The sequence below is a fragment of the Mirounga angustirostris genome, unplaced genomic scaffold (genome assembly GCF_029215605.1).
Source record: "Mirounga angustirostris isolate CCGP_5_RB_7025 unplaced genomic scaffold, mMirAng1.0.hap1 SCAF_12, whole genome shotgun sequence".
Classification (NCBI taxonomy): domain Eukaryota; kingdom Metazoa; phylum Chordata; class Mammalia; order Carnivora; family Phocidae; genus Mirounga; species Mirounga angustirostris.
In genome coordinates, this window is record NW_026991720.1 from 78,447,850 (window position 1) to 78,468,511 (window position 20,662).

At 33.8% G+C, this 20,662-nt stretch overlaps 1 protein-coding gene across 2 annotated transcripts in view; it reads left to right on the forward strand.

Moving 5' to 3' along the window:
• The window catches only part of SEMA3A (semaphorin 3A), a 473,560-nt gene that overhangs the window by 319,664 nt on the left and 133,234 nt on the right, over window positions 1-20,662 (forward strand). For both annotated transcript variants that reach the window (XM_045864793.3, XM_064575345.1), the window contains 2 exons: window positions 2,563-2,720; window positions 7,291-7,353. In XM_045864793.3, coding sequence (XP_045720749.1) covers window positions 2,563-2,720; window positions 7,291-7,353 — 221 coding nt within the window. The remainder of the gene's footprint in view (window positions 1-2,562; window positions 2,721-7,290; window positions 7,354-20,662) is intronic.

Consider the following 20,662-nt stretch of genomic DNA (forward strand, 5'->3'; position numbering starts at 1 on the left):
GTAAATACGGTGGTGATGCTTGTGTTCTGACCTATAACTGGATGACTTTATGTTCTGTAAATATAGTAGTTGTCTTCCGATAACTTCTTTCACTTGATGCTTAGAGCGCCCTTATGTAGTATCTGTGTGTTTCCAATTAAAATCTACCTTTGTGTCTTTTAAAGGATCCTCCTATTGATTAATATTTATATAATTGTCTTGGTTTAGACACAGCTGACTTTTTTTTCAGTTTGCCTAGCTCCCTATGTATTTGGTTTCTTTTGTATCTATAGGGTAGAATTATTACAGATTTTAGAATTGGAAGGAATGTTGGAGGGCATCTTCTTCTCTATTTGATAATTATTATCTCCTTGAACGGCCATTCAATCAGTCAGTGAACACATCCAGTAATGTAGCCCCTGCTTCTCATAGTAGCCCTTTCCGTCCTCACACAGAGCAGGGTACCTGAAATTTCAGTCTTGTATTGACTCTCTGTAGCATTGATTATTTGCAGTTATTTGGACACTGGCAAAGGGATGAGATTTAAATTCAGATATCATGTAGTGAATTCTGTTTTTTCTCTTTGGAGACTAATAGCTCTCATTTATTTCAGATATAACTCATATGAATTAAATCCCTTCCTTCCGTCCTTCCTTCCTTCCTTCCTTCCATCCTTCCTTCCTTCCTTCCTTCCTTTTTTTTTTTGGTGCAGGTGGAGGGTAGGATAAGGATAGCCCAGTATTCTACTGTTTTTCATGAATGAATTAGAAAATCATCTTTTAATAATTTGTTAACAATTCTTGTATTTTTGTGTATTAGATGAATGGATAGATAAATCAATAGATAGAAATAGACATTCAATTTAATATTTACTGACTGGTAATAAGGAAAAGAAACCATGTGAGTTATGGATAGTGAGCTATTAATTCTATATTTCCTGATGTGAGGGAATGTTAATTCTGGTAAATAAGTCATTTATATGAATGATTGACAGTGTGATACAAGCAATAAAGAAATTATTTCTATGAGAATTTCTTGGAGCTCGCATTTGAGCTAGCCTTAAGAATGGTTATTTTTTTTTGTCAAGGTGATATATAGTTGTAGATGTCAGAAACAATGGCAGCAAAGGCTAAAAAGTGGACATATGCAGAGCATGTTTTCCTTTAGCATACAGGACATGAGGGAGGAGTATTGGGTTAGGGTCTCGAATGGTAGTGACCTGGTCTTTAATGCTAAGTTAAGGAGTTTGAACTTTATCCTCCACTGAAATAACATTTTTGGTAATATGGAGAGGGCAGTAGGAGAAATCGATAATGCGGGGAAATTTGTCAAAGGGTTAATAACCTGGGGTCATGGCAGGGACAGAGGAAGGGTCTGCATTGCTGCTTCCTGTCCTTGGAAAACACATTCTATATTTTGTGGATGTTGATGAAAGGGTTCTACTCTGTGTGCTTTGGAAAAATCTGAATCATTGATTCAGGACACAGTTTTGGAGAATCCTTAACATTTCTATCCCATGGAAGGGGGTTTGTGGTGGCATATATACATAATTTTTATTGAAGTAGAGAAAGAAAACCTCTTTGGTGATTTTCGACAACTGCCTTTCTAAAGCAAAAGTGGACTTACAATTAATGATATTTTTTTTTTGAAAATATTTTTCTCACTTAGGTGTAAGTCTAAAAGTTTTCCCATTTACAGCAAAAGCAAATAAAAGAATGCTAACAAACTGAAAAATTGAAGTCAGATAGTAAAATTCATATAACTCATGTTTTCAGAAAAACCTAACTTGGTTTCTCTATATATGTCAGTTACAAAATATTATAAAAGATTTAGATGGTAGAGTTAATGATTTAATGGTCAAAAAAACATGTAAAAATTCCTCAATGAAAAGAAGCCTCAGGGGTGCCTGGGTGGCTCAGTCGGTTAAGCATCTGTCTTCGGCTCAGGTCATGATCTCAGGGTCTTGGGATGGAGCCCCACATTGGGCTTCTGGCTCAGCAGGGAGTCTGCTTCTTCCTGTCCCTCTGCCTCTCCCCCTGCTCATGCTCTCTCTCTCTCTCTCGCTCTCTCTGTCTCTATCGCAAATGAATTTAAAAAAAAAAATCTAAAAATAAAAAGAAGCCCTCAAACAACTAGGAGTTTAAACAGTGTTTCCTCCATACTACCTCTGCTCTGTTGGCCCCTATGCTTATCCTTCTAGATAATGACTTGGAACAAATGAAACCCCTTAAAAAGTCTTTGTAAAATTAAAGACATTTTGTATACAATATTGAGCATTTCATTCTATCATTACATGCAAAGAGATTCCATCAGATCAGTTGTGTGGATGAGGTATTTCTATCCCTTTCTTTTGAAGGAGTGTGTGGTCTTGAGTATGAAATCAGCAAACTAATGAGTATGACTTCCATTTCAATGAAATGTAAAAAAAAAAAAAAAGCTCCTGTATATTTCTTAGTACCATCATTAAGAACAACCACTGTTTAGTAACTACAGCAGGAAGTAGTTAGATTGCCATGTACCAATAGCCCATGCTCATATAGGACCTCACATTAACACCCAATGTCTTGCTTTGTTACCTTGCAGAAATGTTGGAATCCAACAATGTGATCACTTTCAATGGCTTGGCCAACAGCTCCAGTTATCATACCTTCCTTTTGGATGAGGAACGGAGTAGGCTGTATGTTGGAGCAAAGGATCACATATTTTCATTCAACCTGGTTAATATCAAGGATTTTCAAAAGGTATCTTTATTCTAATATATACATTGTAGTTCTTTTAAAACATCTCAACCTATTTAACAGTTAATTCTCTAGCTATTTAACAGTGTGACAACTGGAAAAAATTGCTAAAATTATTATTTTATCTTTTCAGATGCAAGTAAAAGTAATGCATTGATTTGATTATCACAAATAATGGATGCAGTAAACCATAAAAATCATCAAGGAAGAAACCATAGTATTTTCAATGATCATTATAACTTCAGCTTATCCTTCCATAGTTATATAATTTTTGCTGCATAAAACTAAATATCTGAACCATTATAGACATATATCATAATTAATGTCATGTGTGAAATGATGTGTATATATATATATGTATAAATTTATACATCTCTCTATATTGCCAGCAAATGCAGAGTTCACCAACATTATACACATGCCTAATCTGGTGTGTCACCTGTTTTTGTAAATAATGTTTATTGGAACACAGACACTTTCATTCATTTACATATTGTCTATGTTTGCTTTCATTCAACAATGGCAGAATTGAATAGTTTTGATAGAGATCATCTGGCTCACAGAGCCTAAAATATTTACTGTCTGGCCTTTTGAACACAAAGTTTGCCAAAACCTCATCTGGAAGATCAGTTTTCTGTGTCAAGTTTTTACAAATGTGGTCATTTAGACACTAGAAGTCTATTGGTTTTATCCTTACTCTTTATCGTGTTTCTGGCTTATTTAATTAAAAAGCTATACAGTTTGGAAAAATAAACATAGATTGAAAAATTAGTAGAAATTATGCTGCTGAGTCCATATGCTATACTCAAAGTCAGTCATTTTTTTCACAGTTAATATTACTAGTCATAGTTCTCTGAGGGACAACGATCTTTTATGCAGTAGCTTTTGTAAGAGTGCTAGTATGACATTTTTTTTAGAGTACATTCACATCAGTTTTTATGTATGTTAGTTTTGCTTCTTAACATTTAGGGCTTTAGAGTGGTGTTCCTCAACTTCTGATAAACTTTAACAGATTGGACAATAAATTTTAAAAAGTAACTGAATTCTATAAATAGCTTTTGTTCTGGTTGAAGAATATTGCTTTAAGGATCAAATGAAGATAAAATTCAGAGCTGAATCATATCTTGCATGGAGTATACCACTGAACCTAAGGCTTTTACTTTCCTATTACTCAAACACTAAAATTCTGACTGTGCATAAAGACTCAATTCATTATGTATATCATATAAAACAGCAGTGCCCTTACTCATATACTTTGGGAATAATATATGGCATTTAAAAATCATCTTTGAAATTTCTTTGATTTTTCAATCTATTTGATTTCTAAGTCTTCTCAGATCATAGCAATATCCCTAAGGTTATCTATTGCCTAAGAAAACTGGTTATCCATTTGTTTTTCTTAAATGACAAAGGTATTTACCTTAGAGTCCTTCGAAAGGGTCATAAAATAAGCAGGTTTTGTTGTTTAGTGAAAAGAAGTCATCCTTTTTATATAATGAACGAAAAATCTAAGAAAATTAAGAAAAATTTGATATTTTCAAATTTCAGTGCTTATAATACTTTTATCATTTTGTAAAATTCATATATATGAATATAAATATATATGCATGTATCTGTGTGTCTGTAGATAATACGTGAGCACATAACACCTCAGAATATATATTTAATGTTTAGCGTTATTCTCTAAATAATAAAATAATAAAGATTTTTAATTTAAATAGTTCATTCTAAAATTGAAAAGACCTAATTATCGTATGAGACAACCTACTGTTTTATAGATAACAAAATCCCAGGCCATTTGTACACTCAGGATATAATCACATTATCTTCTACCAACTAGATTTGTAGACTTGAAGTAGTGAATTAATTAAAACTAGGTGACTTGCACAATGTCAGAGTGTTGTTATAGCTCCTGCTCTTGAGGTTAAAATCATTATTCTAGTGGAAGACATATTTCTAATTATAAAGCATCTCATGCCAAACATATTATTTAATTATACCACATTGTCTATAGGAGCAAATGCAGTTTACTTAAGAATTCACATATATTTGTCTATTAATATTCTTTTTAACCTATATATGATGTTATTCAACATTTTCTGATGCATCTACTGTTGTGATAAACTTTATAGGGGTCACTGTAGGATATCATAAATAGTTCTTGAGGGACTTATTAATATTAAAGATAAGATTTTGAGCATATAGATGTGTAGTAGGCCAATCCTTATTAGAGACTACACATTCTCAGATTTGGAAGGACCGTGAAAATATTCTAGGCCTTGATAAAAGGGTGCCATTTCTTTAAGACATAAATGCTTCCTTACTAAATAATGAGTAAGAGGGGCTGCCATGAATAGAAGCATAGAGGCATGAAGAAAAGAAAGTGTAATATAGATCATGAAGCCCTTTCAATATGAGAATAAGAAATTTAGTCATTGTTAGTTAATTGAGAAATTTTTGAGCAAAGAAGACAAAATATCAACAGGTTAACAAATGTAACTGAAAAGTTAGGAATTATTCTTTGTGGAAATGGTTACTGTTGGAAATGACAAATATATATATTTTTATATAAAATAAATATATATATTTATTCCAGTGACTTACAGTTATCCTCATTAAATTGCTTTTGAAAATAGCATTTTATATGCTAAATTTGTTTTACTCAGCCAGATTTTTAAGCTTTATTTATTTATATATTTTTACTCTGGAACTCTAGAAAGTTGAGAGTTCATACTCCTCTGAGTATGAGAGAATTAATCATAAATGTCATCAAAATTATTTTCATTAACATTTGACATAAGAGAAAAATGACAAAATGAGGGCCATGCTATCTCAACACCCAACAGTCAAGAGCTAAGAAATTATGAAAAAGCTTGCCTTTTTGAATTAAAAATTATGTGTTTTAATAATCTGTAAGTTTTGTGTAACGTAACTGGCCAGATCAATATGAAAGTCAATAAATCTTAGCCCTACTATGTATTATTATTATTGTGTCTTAAATAAAACTTATATTTTAGCCTCCTATTTTAAACTTTAAGAATAGATCACTTGGGGTCTCCAGAGCCAATGTAAAGATAGGGCTGTGGAACCTGTGGAATAAACTACCCAGCATTCGGCTGTAGGACTTCACAAGTTGGGGTATTGTGAATTGTAAGGACATGCATTTACCATTCTTACATCGTTTTGTATTATGTGATTACTATATAAGAACTTTGTGGAATAGGTCAAATGATATTTTTAATTTACATACACAGATATACACGAAAGGAAAAGCACATGAAAAAGAAAAGAATACATAAACTGAAAGCTTCAAATGGTAAAAATGAATGCATATCCAAAAATTTCTAGGGTGTTTGTAATTGTGACATGGACCTGAAATGCATTTGTTAGGCCATCATAGGTTATTTCAGTATGTCCTACATTCTTGCTTATAAATGTGTTGTATTTTGTTTTTTGATTCTCTAGATCTAGTATCACAGCCCTTGCACAAATTCATGACCATTTATATTGAATTATCAAGAGGTTCCCAAATAAATGATGATCAGTCATTTTGAGACTAACAGCTATCTATCTAGCAGACATGAATGATTGCCACCATGTCTGGATTTTTTTTTTTTTAACATATGACATTTTTTTTTTCCTGAAATTAACTGTTACCAGAAGAGAAAGATGAATTAAAAAAAAAAACCAAATTGTTCTGCCCCAATATAGATAGGAGTCTTTTGAATTGACCTGGGGAACTGAAAAATTTTATATTAAAATTTGGATGAGGATATTCGCATTAATATTATGAAGGAAAATAATCCACAGTCCTCTAAACCACCAATAAAGTCTTGTCTTCTCTACCGCTGTCACTGTAGTCATACAATATAGGAACCTTTCAAATTTAGCAGAAATATTATCACAGGATGAAAGTGAAATATTAAGGATGAAAACACATTGTTTTTCAGTTAGTCTAAGTTTTTCCTACATGGCGAAGCTTTTAGAGCTATCTGTTTGCTTTTTCATTTCCTTCTTTATCTCCAGAAAGTATACAATGCTACTCTTACCCACTGTCCTGTCAAAAAAGAAAAAAAAAAGATTCCTATCTAAGATGGAGTTTTCTAAACCGTATCAGTGGCTCATTCTAGTGTGTCATGCTGAGATTTGAATTAGGGAATAGGACCCAGGGTACCCAGTGTTTAAATTTAACAATCACTATTTCACGGTAAAGACAGATTCATTTAGAAGAATGTAAGCCACATTTTATGTTTATTTCTACCTCTCTTCCCTAGATCTTCACATCCTCCCAACCTGCCTGACAGTTGCCTTCTCTGCACACTGCTTAGCTCTATTGACTACATAAATTCTGTGTTGCTTAACTTTCATATATAGCAAAGTCTGATGGGTAGACAGAGATTGAATGATTTAAGTTCATACCAGTTAACTGATGCCACTGCAAAGTCTAAGCTGAAAAGTTAATGTTTTATGGAACTTTCTTTATCTAAGTTGCCCCAACTTGGTGTAACAGTCTGTAATTTTGAGAACTTAGAGAACTTAAGTGGCATAAAATTATGTTTTTCTCTGCCCTTAGATTGTGTGGCCAGTATCTTTTACCAGAAGGGATGAATGCAAGTGGGCTGGAAAAGATATCCTGGTAAGTATCAATCTACTAAATCATCTCAGTAATTGCATAAATAATCTATTAGTCTGTCATTATTTTTGTTCAGTGTTGTATTAAATAAACACCATGCTTTACCTGTGTACTTAATCACTTTTTAGAAACAAAATAATATTTAATTTCAGATGTTGACATTTTTATTTAAAGAAAAGTGGGTAAGAGTAACAGCATGCCTAAATAAAGCAAAAATATGTTCCCTTTGAGGATTTATATAAATGTAAATGATAATTAACAAAAGCAATTTTGCAGCATATATACTTGTATTCAGTAAGTCACCTTCTTTGTACAAATTGGTTTTCATATGTTAATTCCTCTTGAATTCCTTTTGGATGATATGAAATTTTTCTACTTCTGAGTCACGATTAAATTACCACTCCTTCCTTTCCATCCCATTCTTTTTTTTTCTTTTCCTTCCCCTTCTCCTTCCTTCCTCCCTTCCTTCTACCTTCTTTCCTCCCTCCATTCCTTCCTTCCTTCCTTCCTTCTTTCCTTCCATGCTCCAGTTTCTTAAATAAATATGGATTCAGTAATGACTATGTAACAGACATTGTCCTGGGTGCTATGGAACAAAAGGGAATGGTAAGCAATCCGTACAATGGTTTTACCATTGTAAAAAGATAGAGGCCATTTTTCCTGAAGTACACTTTGTCAGTAAAATTAAGTGGGTCGCTGTTTTGAGATATAGCCAAGTATTTGCACAAATCATAAAAAGCAGTTATAATCATTTAAATCAATAAAGTAAAATGAATTACAGGATTGAAAACATACATAATTTGTATTATTTTATGTCTTAGATATTTTTGGATGTCTAAAACAAAAAAATCGAAATGTTTTGTGTATGTATTGGCATTTAGAAGAAATTTATCTTAGGTGCTTAAAAACATACGTTAACATGTATGCATATATATGTAGATATGTAGATATTTTCAAGGGACAATTTGATTGATTGGTAGCAGCTGCCCAAGATGATGTATATATTTAGAATGATTTAGAGGTGGAATCTGAGTTCATGGGGGAAAAAAATGCCTCAATCTGGTAGCACTGTTGGCAACAGGTAAAGGAAGGTAGTTAAAGGAGCACAAAGTACAGATATTCCCCATCCTTGATTAATTATATATTAGCAAAATTGGGAAATTTCATCCTTGAAAATTTCATTTTAAATACAGTGTTGGTAAGTTACATTACACCTTCATAGTACAATCAACATTTTTCTGATTATGTGAAAGTTGACCCCCCAAAAAGTATATTCTATCAAATATTAAATCCCAAATTGATGCATGTGTTAGGACTATTGGAAAGGAGTAAATAGAAAGTACAATGAAGTAGGAGTCCAGAGAAGTCAGGAATTTTACGTTGATAACCCCAATGACTCATTAACTGTAGTTATGCAAGTACTTTAACTTTTGGAATACTTTATTATTTTATCCATTACATGAGACATTACATATTTTACAATTTGTGACAAACAAGATAGTTTTTGTGAAAATTATTTAAAAGAAGAAAATACTTCACAAGCGTAAGACAAAACACATAACTGAATACACAAAAAAATTATTAACGTCAGAATGCCATGGTTACCATTTCTAATGAAAACATCATTAATGTAATTAATTTGGTCCTCTTTAAAGATCATGACCACTGTAGTGTTACACTATTCTGAATTCAATTCAATTTGAAAATTAAAGATAATATGATACTGATCTGACAAAAATATCTGGATTTTATAATAAGCACTGTAGCCAAGTACAGAGCATATTTGATTTAATGATTGAATCAGCTCATTCAGTTGCTAAGATAGTAGATAATCTGTGGGGTGCCTGGGTGGCTCAGTCGTCAAGCGTCTGCCTCTGGCTCAGGTCCTGATCCCAGCGCTTCTCCCTTGCCCACTCCTCCTGCTTGTGTTCCCTCTCTCCGCTGTCTCTCTCTCTGTCAAATAAATAAATAAAATCTTAAAAAAAAAAGATACTAGATAATCTTTTGTGTTTGTGGTTTCCAAAATTCGCCTCAGTGCATTTCCCTCATATTTTATGGCTCCCCTCTGCCCTTCCGTCCTCTCCTCTCCTTCCCTCCTCTCCCCTCTCACTCTGGTGTCAGTACCAAACAGAGGGATTCTGGTGTTAGCCCAGATGCACTGAGTTCAGCAGCCGCAGTAAAGTCATGAGCTGCACAGTGCCATATGGGTAACCCTCGGAGGTTTCCTCCCTAAGAAGGGCAAATTTAGTTTATTATCCAGGCTTATTGAAAATGCTTATGGGGTTTAAAGAACTAAATTAAAAGGAACTAAGACATGCAGAGTTTGCTAAGTTTGATACAAGGTATTAATGGCGCCTGATCATTTCATACTGCCTTGTAATAAACATTCTGACAACTTAAAAATCATATCACATACATTATGGTAGAGCTAGGTAATTATGTGAGCGTTGAGAGATGTACATTTTTGAAGGTTTAATGGTATGGCAATATTAGCCATACTAATCTTTTCCAAAGTGAGCTAATTAGTGCAACATGATAAAATGTTTGTTTGGTTATTTGGTTATTACTTTACATTCTTTGTAAAGAATTTGGTTATTACTTTACATTCTTTTGAATTAAATCAATTGCTGTATATTTTGTTTTCTCTTTGTTAGCACTTAATGAAAGAAAAACACAACAGTTTTCATGTATTTTGGTTCAAAAAATGTATTTTTCCTATAGCTCCAAACACTAAACACCAAACACTATAAAATATATTCAATCAGTAAAATATATATTTCCTACTATTTTTTTGGTAACCCATCTTATTCCTTTAATAGTGCTTTTCATTGACCTATTATTCAAAATACATTTTATGCATTTCAAATGCATTTTATTAAAATTTATTTTCTTTCCAGGTACCCTCATTTATATACTTCAATTTACATATCTATTTTATTTAAATAAAATGTATGGCATTCATTATTTTGGACTTTAATATACAGATGCATCTTTTCCATTTCTTTCTTAACATGTGATTTTAGAAAATAGCAATTAGTTGACTTCCTGAATAGCATTAATATTTTTACTGATAATTCCTTGACCACTTAGAAAGACTAAGGATAAGGAGTTTTTAAGAATTTTCATTCAATATCATTGATTTTTATAGTGACACATAGATAGTTTGATAGAACTGCCCTGTATCTTAAGTAAATAATAGTCAGCTGTGACATGTGGACAGTAATTCCTTTCAAAGAGCCCTTGTGATGCTGAAAACCACAGAATGAGGCTTGAGTAGGTTTTGCAGCCATCAGGACTCCAAGATAGAATTGTAACCAAAATAGAAACTGACCTGAACATTTATAGAAAAGTAAACTAGTGACCTCCTTGAGTGCATGCTATGGTTTCTAGAATCTGAGTTTACTGTTTCCCTCTGGTTTTAGTGTTTTCTTAAGAAGTCCTCTAGAAATAAAGCTCCTGTATTTTGTTAAAAGGTTTTATTCATTTAATAGAGCATGCGAGTGAGAGAGCACAAGCATGGGAGCAGCAGAGGGAGAGGGAGAAACAAACTCCCTTCTGAGCAGGGAGCCCAACGTGGGGCTCGATCCCAGGCCCTGAGATCATGACCTGAGCCAAAGGCAGACGCTTAACTGACTAAGCCACCTAGGTGCCCCAATAAAGCTCCTTTAAACAAACCTTCCTGGAGGAAGTACTGTCTTCTCAGTACTAGATTCAGATGCAAGAGTACAATAGGAAAAGTAAGGCAAAGACAATGACTAAATTTATATATCTTGAAAGTGGATCAGTCTTAAGTCTGATAAAGATGGTTAAGACGGCCCAGCCACCTGGGAAGTCAGGATACACCCCTAGATTGAACCTACATAGTTCCTGTCCATCCATAGTTCCTTAGCCTACATAGTTCACCAAATGTAGCTTCATACAAAAAATTGAGCCCCTTCCCATTCTCCCAGGCAGCTAGAAAGATACAGACCATCATTTCTTATGGCTCAGTTTTGCATCAAACACATATGTTAAATCAGCAGCTGGAATTCAAGCAGCAATTCCACAAAGATGGACTTTGTGGTAAAGAGGGAATCTGCAACCTGGGAGACATTTATATTTCCTTTCTTTCCACATGTATGTGTAGATGGAGGAAGAGAGAGAATATAAATGGGCCTTAGGCTGCTGATAATGACATTTCTGACAACATCATTAATCTATGTTTATTTTTTCCCTTTGTGGAAGTGAATATACCAGATATATACTAATATGCTTTCTTGGTATAGTAGGTTCTACACTTTTATATTGTTGCGGCGTTTCTATATTAGGGAGGTTAAATGCTCATGAACTTCTCCATTGTTGTAACTTGAGAGTTGTAATTTGAAAAAAAAATTATATATAATGTTATTGGACAGAGTCCCTGAATAAGGAGATAAATGCAGTCCAGATATCTCTATTCTGACTTCTATTATTCACCTTTACTTTCATTTTTGATATTTTTCTGGTCCTTAAAATCCACTTTGTTATTCACAATAACATTTCTATTGAGGGATTAACTTCCTTGACCCTGTTTTGCAAATGAAAACTGAATACATGCTAAGCTGGTAAAAGAATCTGTTTCGAATCAATAGCTCTCTGTATCTTCTTTGTTTATCCTACTAAACCATCTCTCTTTGCACTAAGTTTCAATAAAACCAAATGGCAACCGTATGACTGTTAGAAATATTTTGAACATCACTGGAAATCAAAATTTCAACCATCTGAGAGGAACAAAAAAAAGCAGATTCTCATAACATTGCTATTGGATACATTTCAAAGCGTATTGTCATGCACCTGAATTTTGGGACATTTTTGCAATTCTTGAGGGATTTATTTTTATATTTTTGTCCTTAGTTGTTATTCATTTTTAATGCTCTGATGCATTATAACATGTCTATCAAATTTATCATGGCTCAAATTGCAGGGCCTTAGCAACACTGTTTCTTTGCCAAGCGAATGCAGTGGAGAATTTGAAGCATCTTAAGTTTCAGCACAGTCCAAAATGCACATTAATCCTTGAACTTCATTTACTTTTTCAAAGGTCAAAGTTGGTATCAGCTTTATTTTGTTTTTATTTTGTTTTAGGGACTTCAAGTCATATTAAAATTTTTTTTTTTAATGATAGTTGAATTATCCCCTAATTCTACAGATACCTTAGGGCTTCATTAAACCTCAAAACCTTGATGTATAACTGTTGGGAGACAAGTTTTCATGTGTCTTTCACACAATTCTGCACATCTGATGAATAGAGGCACTGACTGCCTATTTTGCAGAAAATCTTAAAGGATATTTATACAGTGAAGAAACCTGGAAGGTAGTGTCTCTCTCTTAAAAGGCTGGTTTGCAAGCCTTGAGAAATAGAGATAGTGTCTCGCTTGGGACAAAGGGCAGGCATGTTTACTGCCCAGTACAATAAACTAGCATCTCCCTCAAAATGTAATGACCAGCATGCTTGCGGCTATTATAAAATATTCAGGTTGCCTTAACCCAGGGCTCCCCTGCTATAATGCAGCTCACTGCGTGTGTGGGTTGTCACCTGGCCCTCTTCATCCTGCCCACTGGGAATTGGAGCTTGGGGAACTGGCATAAGAAATGCTGATTCTAAGACTGTTGTTATTTTTTGTGGGTAATAATGTTCTTTATCTCTGATTCAGGAGCCACATAACTTCTGCCAGCATCCATGAAATTATTTGAGTAACTTGTTATCTTATAGGTTAGACAAAATCACAGACCCTTTATAGTTCTTGACAACATTGGTTATAATTTTTGTGGATGTTTTAGATGATGAGAGACTATGGTCACTGTGTTCATTTTTAAATATGATTCCCATGATGAAATTTGATGACACTTCAGGTGTACAGACCACTGATTTTTGATGAAAGCCAGTAAAAATCTTATAAAAGCCATAGGAATGAGCATAGACTTTAATGCACACGTACATATGTATGTTTACTTCTGCTTGGGGGTCAATATCAGGGAAACTAAGCAAAATGATTACAATTTAAATTCAGCATTCAGAAGTAATAATAATAATAATAATTATAATGGTCACTTGTGGTGAACATAGTATAACATATAGAGTTGTCTAATTACTATGTTATACACCTGAAACTAATGTAGCATTGAAGCATCAACTACACTTCAATAAAAAAAGAAAAACATCCACATAAGTGGACTAAAAATATATACATATATATATATATATTTATATGTATGTGTGTGTATATATATATATATAGCAGCTAATGCTTAATGGGAGCTTACTATATATACCAGCTATTGTTCTAAATTCATTACTTTTATTAGCTAATTTATGTAACTTGTATTTGGTTATAAGATACATACTTCCTTTCAAAGCAACTGAAGAACATGGAAAATGCAGCTTTGTCATTCAAGTTTTTTTAGAAACTAGATTTTATTCGTATTTGAATTAATATTTTTCTAATATGGCAAAATAAGATGGTAATTATTGTATTTGAATTTCCATGAACCAAGTCTCATATATATAAATTTAGGGTTTTTTTTTTAATCTTTTAGATTCAGGATTAAAATTTAAATGCACTTGCAAAGTAAGGCAAGCACTTAAAATAGAGACAGTATATAAAAACTTTCAGAGGGTTTGGGGATTTTAGATTGTGTTGTTTTTTTGTTTTTGTTTTTTAGCTGGACATTTTAATTGTATCCTTCAGTGGTTGTAATGAAATTGAAATATTTGACATTGGTTGACAAACTATTATGTAGATTTGATTAGACACTGTATATCAACCAGGTATCAGTGTACATACTTTCAGAGTAGAGTAAGCATTTTTTACTTTGTAAGGTTCATTAGAATGATTTGGACAGTTCCTCTGGGGTTTTGGCCAATGACTTCTAACTACATAGAAGTAGAACTGCATACCAGGTGTTCCCGGTCAAACTGACATGTAGTTTCTAATAGTCATCATTGGTATTCTGCTTCTTTATGCACTTAAACATCTTCAGGAATGGATTTCTACTCATCTCTGAGGGCATGTTGACCATCATATCATAGATTTAACATGAACACTGGGAATATTTTTCTTGGAAATGCTCTGTCTCAAGGCAAATAGGCTGTGGTCAACGTTTGACTGTTTTTCTCCGATTTGGTCATGTAGCAGTAAAAATCACCCTTATGTCTATAGGCCATCACAAAACTTCCTAAAGTTCTATTTATATCATTTATTTTTTATATATTTCTCTTTACCACATTTTTAAGAGTGGTAAGGAAAACAGGATGCAAAATTATAATATCTAAATTTTTGACACTATTTCAGGAGACTGAGAATCTTAAATTTTGTTTTTAGCCTTTATGCATTCAGAGCAGAACATTCTTGGAGACTGTCATAATTACATTCAAATTGAGTGCTAAACATACTAAATATATTGTATTCTCTATACTATATGCTATAAAGATGTGTGCTTATATGTGTGTGTGTGCATGTGTGAATCAAAATATTTTTTTTTAGTTTTGTGTTTGAAGTGATGCCAAAATTAATATAACTTATTGGTTCTAAATCTTAATATGCATTTTAAAAAGAGGAACCATTCACATTTAGAAACAAATACAATGACCAACTAATAATTTGTGTTTTTCTTTGTAAATGGATCAAATCCGTGTTCCCCTTATATAACATATCACAGTGAGCTGTTTTATGGTCGTAAGATACCTCCTTTTATAAGTTAGGGTTTGATCAGAGACCAGAACTTGTATGAGTGATGTTAAAAAGGATTTTATTATAGGGATTTGACCTCATACAGTTGTGGAAGATGGTGAGAAATCTGTGGATTTCTGGAATCTATTGCCTCTGAGTCGAGTAATGGTTCTGAAGTTGTTGTAAGTCACCAGGCTTGGCATTAGGAAAGAAAAGCTCCCATGAAGTGGAAGAGCAAGGAAAGACTGAACCCCACAAAGATAAACTGGGTCCCACAAGGACAAACTGGAATCAGTGTCTCTTTCACAACCTCCAGCTTTGATGACTTGGCTGATCTACAGAAGCAGCTGGTGTTTTTTGCTATGGAGCTGCACAAGTTCCAGGACGAGGTCTTACAGAAGCTAACAAATAAGATCTGGTACAAGGTGAAGGAGCTGCAGCCCCAGATGCTGCCCCATGCTAACAAGGTGGCCGGCCAGCATATCAGAACAACTTTGAGAATTTTATGGTTGCAGTTCAACTTCTGCCTTCTACATCTCATGCAGATTTCTTTTATGGCCAATCTTAACTAGTTTATGGGAAAGAGAATTCTAGGAAATGTAGTTCCAACTTATCTAAGTTGACACGGTACAGTTCCGCTACAACTATTAAACAATTGCTGTATTTGCCTTGTGACTGACAGTGATTTATGCCATCTCCAACTTTGATGAAAAGAGTGATTATAATTTATAGTCCTCCACTTGGAAGACTGGAATTTCATGAAAACTCTAATGAACAAAATATAATTTCCCTTTGTAACAAAATGGATACAGATTAATATTCAGTACCAACTCTATTAAATCCACCTCTCCTTACATCAAGTATGGGCTTAAACTCCGTTATCTGTCCTTAAAAGGAAGAAACAATTCATTAGAGAGTTCTTGCTGAAGTCATCCCACACTATAGTGAATGGTGAGAGAGCTAAGCAAACGTGGAAATATTCAAATCAAATAAACAGATGATTTCTTATTTTAAGAATAAGGTAACAGCTACTGATTGATTAATAAGTACTAAGGCATTATGCTAAGTACTTTAACTACTCTGTCATTTATCCCAGTTTTAGTTGAGGGGATTGAGACTCAGAGGTCCTAAATAACTTTCTTTCTTTTTTTTTTTTTAATTTTATTTATTTGAGAGAGAGAGAGCACAAGAGGGGGTAGGGCCAGAGGGAGAAGCAGACTGCCGAGCAGGGAGCCCAATGCAGAACTCAATCCCGGTAATCCAGGATCATGACCTGAGCCGAAGGCAGTTGCTTAGCCAACTGAGCCACCCAGGCGCCCCTAAATAACTTTCTGATAGCCACACAGCAAATGAAAGATGTTGCCTGAATAATTTTAACCCATGTCTGACTAAACTTTTAAAGCATCAGATTAATACCTCCATGTTATTTCTATTTGGTTATTATTATTTCATTACTTTCGCTCTATATGTTTTTTCTTAAGTGTATTTATTTATTTAAGTGATAGAGATCACCCAACATGGGGCTCAGGCTCATAATCCTTAGATCAAGAATCGCATACTCTTCTGACTGAGCCAACCAGGTGCCCCTATTTGTTTTTCTTAAATTTTCTGAGAATATCTTTTCAAATATAAATACTTATCTTAGAAAAACTAACATTTTTATAAAATATTAATAAATATAAACATTTTAAAATTTGAAAGTTCCAAATTTTCATTGTATTCAGAGATTATTTACAAAATTAATAGATGTAATACTTATGCATACATATATCTATTTATGTGTGTATATACATATATATTATAATACTGATTATATATTATATATAAATTATTATAAATGGCCAAGGAGTCTCCATTTATTAGAGAAGATATGTTAAGAGAACATTTTAGGGGTCCTGGGATCGAGTCCCACATCGGGCTCCTGGCTCAGCGGGGAGCCTGCTTCTCCCTCTGACCCTCTCCCCTCTCATGCTGTTTCTCTCTCGCTCACTCTCTAAAAAATAAATAAAATCTTAAAAAAAAAAAAAGAGAACATTTTATATTATTAACTATGTAATAGCATTTAGTACTTTGGACATTAAGTATTACAACCAAAAAATTTCTCACTTTTCATATGAGACAAGGCAGAGGGTAGAAGACAGGTATATGTGAATGAAATCAAGCATTCCTCTAAAATCTGGATTTCATTTTTATTTCTCCTTCCTCATAGCTGTATCTCATATGTGATTAAAGATGCAGTTCATCTCCTTATTTGAGTATTAAGTTCTATTATGATAAAGCATATATGTTAGAATTAAATATGCCAACTAATTCTATCCACAATAAATCTCTTTAGATTGTAACTCTACCTGCTTGGTGTAAATCATGGACTTAGTTGCTTTAAGGCATAAGCACTAAGTACTCAACACGTTGCATAAAATTGGAAACCACATACTATCATTGAAATCAGAATAGGGATTTTTGACTACTTAAATAGTTCTCCTGGTGTGGCAGGAAAATATTTAGGTTGGTTTCACGTAATATTTTACTATTGTATGCATTCATTTGAATATAAGATGAAGAAACGTCATGCTAAGTACATATTATGGACTACTCACAAATAACTCCAATGAATGGTGCAAATGTGATAATTAGATTGATAGCACAATATGAAAGAAAATATAAGCTAAAATGTGGATATTATCAGTTTCTCTGTTCCATATGGAATCTCAAAGTGAAATTTCTTAAAACCCCTTTAAATAGTGGAAGAGAATCGTACCCGGCAACTTTTGCTAATACCATGTTCTATATATGGCTCCTATCTGTATAGTCCTTTTGACCAAGTTTGAAGGTTTCAAGTAATTTGAAAGGAAAATGTTTATAGAATCTTAATCAGAACTTCAAACAAGTAGTCAATCCTGAGGTGAAAAATCAGTCAAATGGGGCACCTAACTGAAATGAGCTTTGAAATAAAATGATTTGGTAGCCCTCTGTAGGAGTCTTCATTTAGTCTATCACATCATTCAAGACACTTTAAAATTTCTTTTTCACTTACCATAAGTTTTAAAGATGTTATAGCTCAATTAATGTGAATAGGCTCACAAACTTAAATAGCAGTGAAATAACGCCAATTTTGTTGTCCTAGTTGAATCATTAAAATTCTCTGGGGGCACCTGGGTGGCTCAGTCACTTAAGCTTCGGATTCTTGATTTCGGCTCAGGTCATTATCTCAGGGTCCTGAGATGGAGCCCTGTGACTGGCTCAGCGCTGAGCGTGGATCCTGCTTAAGATTCTCTCTCTCCCCTCTGCCTGCCCTCCCCCCCGCCCCACCAGCTTGCACACACATTTTCTCTCTTTTTAAAAAAAAATTATCTGAAATCGAAACAAAACAAAGCATTAAGGTGGGAGGTCAATTGGTTTTATTATTCTGTCGTTCTTCTTAATAGTGAAGATGAAAACAGGGGTACCTGGGTGGCTAAGTTGATTGGGCATCAGACTCTTGATTTCAAATTGGATCATGATTTCAGGGTTGTGAGATCGAGCCCCAAGTCCTGCTGGACCTCAGCACGGAGTCTGCTTGAGCTCCTGTCCCTTCCGCCCTCAAGCCCCCTCCCACTTGCATGCTCACTCTCTCTCTCTCTCTCTGTCTCAAATAAATAAGTAAATTAAATCTTAAAAAAAAATAGTGAAGGTAAAAATGTCTCCTAAAATGGACAGAACAGCCTACTCACCATACCATAAGGTGGATGAAATACCAGGTCACAAATTCAACATTAGATGGCTAATAATATAATTAGAACACAGTTAAATCTTAGTTTTATTACATATGCCTCTTTGAAGAAGAGATATCTAACATCCTTTAATGAATGCTAAGGTATTAGGAAGACATGATTATGGATGTTCTGGTCACAGCTGTAATAGCACAGTGTTAAAAGAAGAAAAGACAAAACATTATTGCTAGATAAGTATGAAACAGCTTAAATAGAGAGAGGGATGAAGTGAGTGACAGGAACAATCTCACGGATTAATGCTTTGGCACGAAGATTCTAGTATTCAGCCAGCTTGCCAAATAAATTGACCAGAGAAAAAGAAAGTCAACAGATTAACTTCAGGAATTAAGCTTATTAATGGATTTTCATGCAGAAATGTATCCACCCATCATGATAGGAAAAGGATTCCTTTGCTTTCCCAGATGGTAGATTATACATTAAAATATTTCTACATAAACTACTGAGGGGATAGAGACTTTTTTTTTTTTAATGAATGTTCACTGACCTGAGGCAATGCTATACTATACCCATTCATTTTGGGCAGATTTTTATTTGAACCAGAACAAGTTGTTTGATTTAATCATGAACTGAATATATCTGAATAGAAATTGTTCATCTTCACAGCCTTCTCTCCTCTTTTATTTGGAGTGAGATTTCACTGCTCCATCCATAATTTAAGAACATGCAAGGAGGTAATTGGAATTGGAGGTAAATTACATTCTTTTGTAGAAAGTATAATTATCAGAAGTTAGTTAAAAACACCTCAATTCTGTTTTAATTTTCATGCATGGAGCAGTTGTTTTGACAGATGGATGGACTTTATTTTTGTAACCATCCGGGAAAAGTCTGCGTAACATAGTCTAATCAGTGCTACATATTTGTAATGTTTGTTTTTGAATCAGTGCATTTGGCTCCTATATCTTTTTTCTGGGGGTAGACATTTTCTTTCTGATTGATTTTTCCAGGCTAATATCTCTTTTGTGTAGTTCCTCTATCAATTTGATCTGAAAGCACTAGAAACCTTTAAAAAGTAAGTGTGAATGGTTTGTCACTAAGGATGATGAATCATTGTTCCTCAGGTGTGGCCTTGGGGTTTACTGGTTTATTACTGCCTTTGCTTTTACTTCTAGGAAAAGTTAACAATTTATAATGCTGTGGGTCTGGAGTACATTTCAGTAAAATAAGAGGTCAGTATGGTTGCCTGACTCTCAGGAAGCCAACTTGTTGCTAAACTTGTCTGTGTATATCAACTTAAGTTCCAAAAAGGATCAAGGTTTGAAAAATGAATTCATTTTGAACTGATTACATTTTCTTTATTGCGTTGTAAATCCGCTGGTGCTGAGCAAAGCAGTGCAGCAGTTTAATGCCAAATAGTACATTACATTCTAAGTTTTAAGAATCGTCACGGTTCAAGAAAAGGTCAGAATCACTCTTCTTCTGTCTCCCTAGAACAGAAATGTGTGAAGTGTGTTTCCTTTTTCTGCCATGCTTCCTTCTTTTTTAGAGGAATGTCCAGGCTGCTTTCAAATAAAATGAATATCCTGTTTTGGAACATTCAAAAAACAAAACAAAACAAAACAACAACAACAACACACACACACACACACACACAACACACACACAAAAAAACCCTTGGCAGCAACAAGCTAGAGAATGAAGGCAAATGAATGACAGAATTGATACTCTTTTATGTAGGTTTTCTGTTTTAAAGGACAATCCTTACCAACAATGCCTCTTTCAAGTTTTTGGTTCTTCTCTGTCCAGTACTTTTAATTCACTGTTTCTTTGCAGCTGTTTTTTAACCAATTTTGGAAGTATTTCATTCAATTTCTTTGTTTCATTTCAAATGTCGTAACCTACTTTACAAACCTAAGA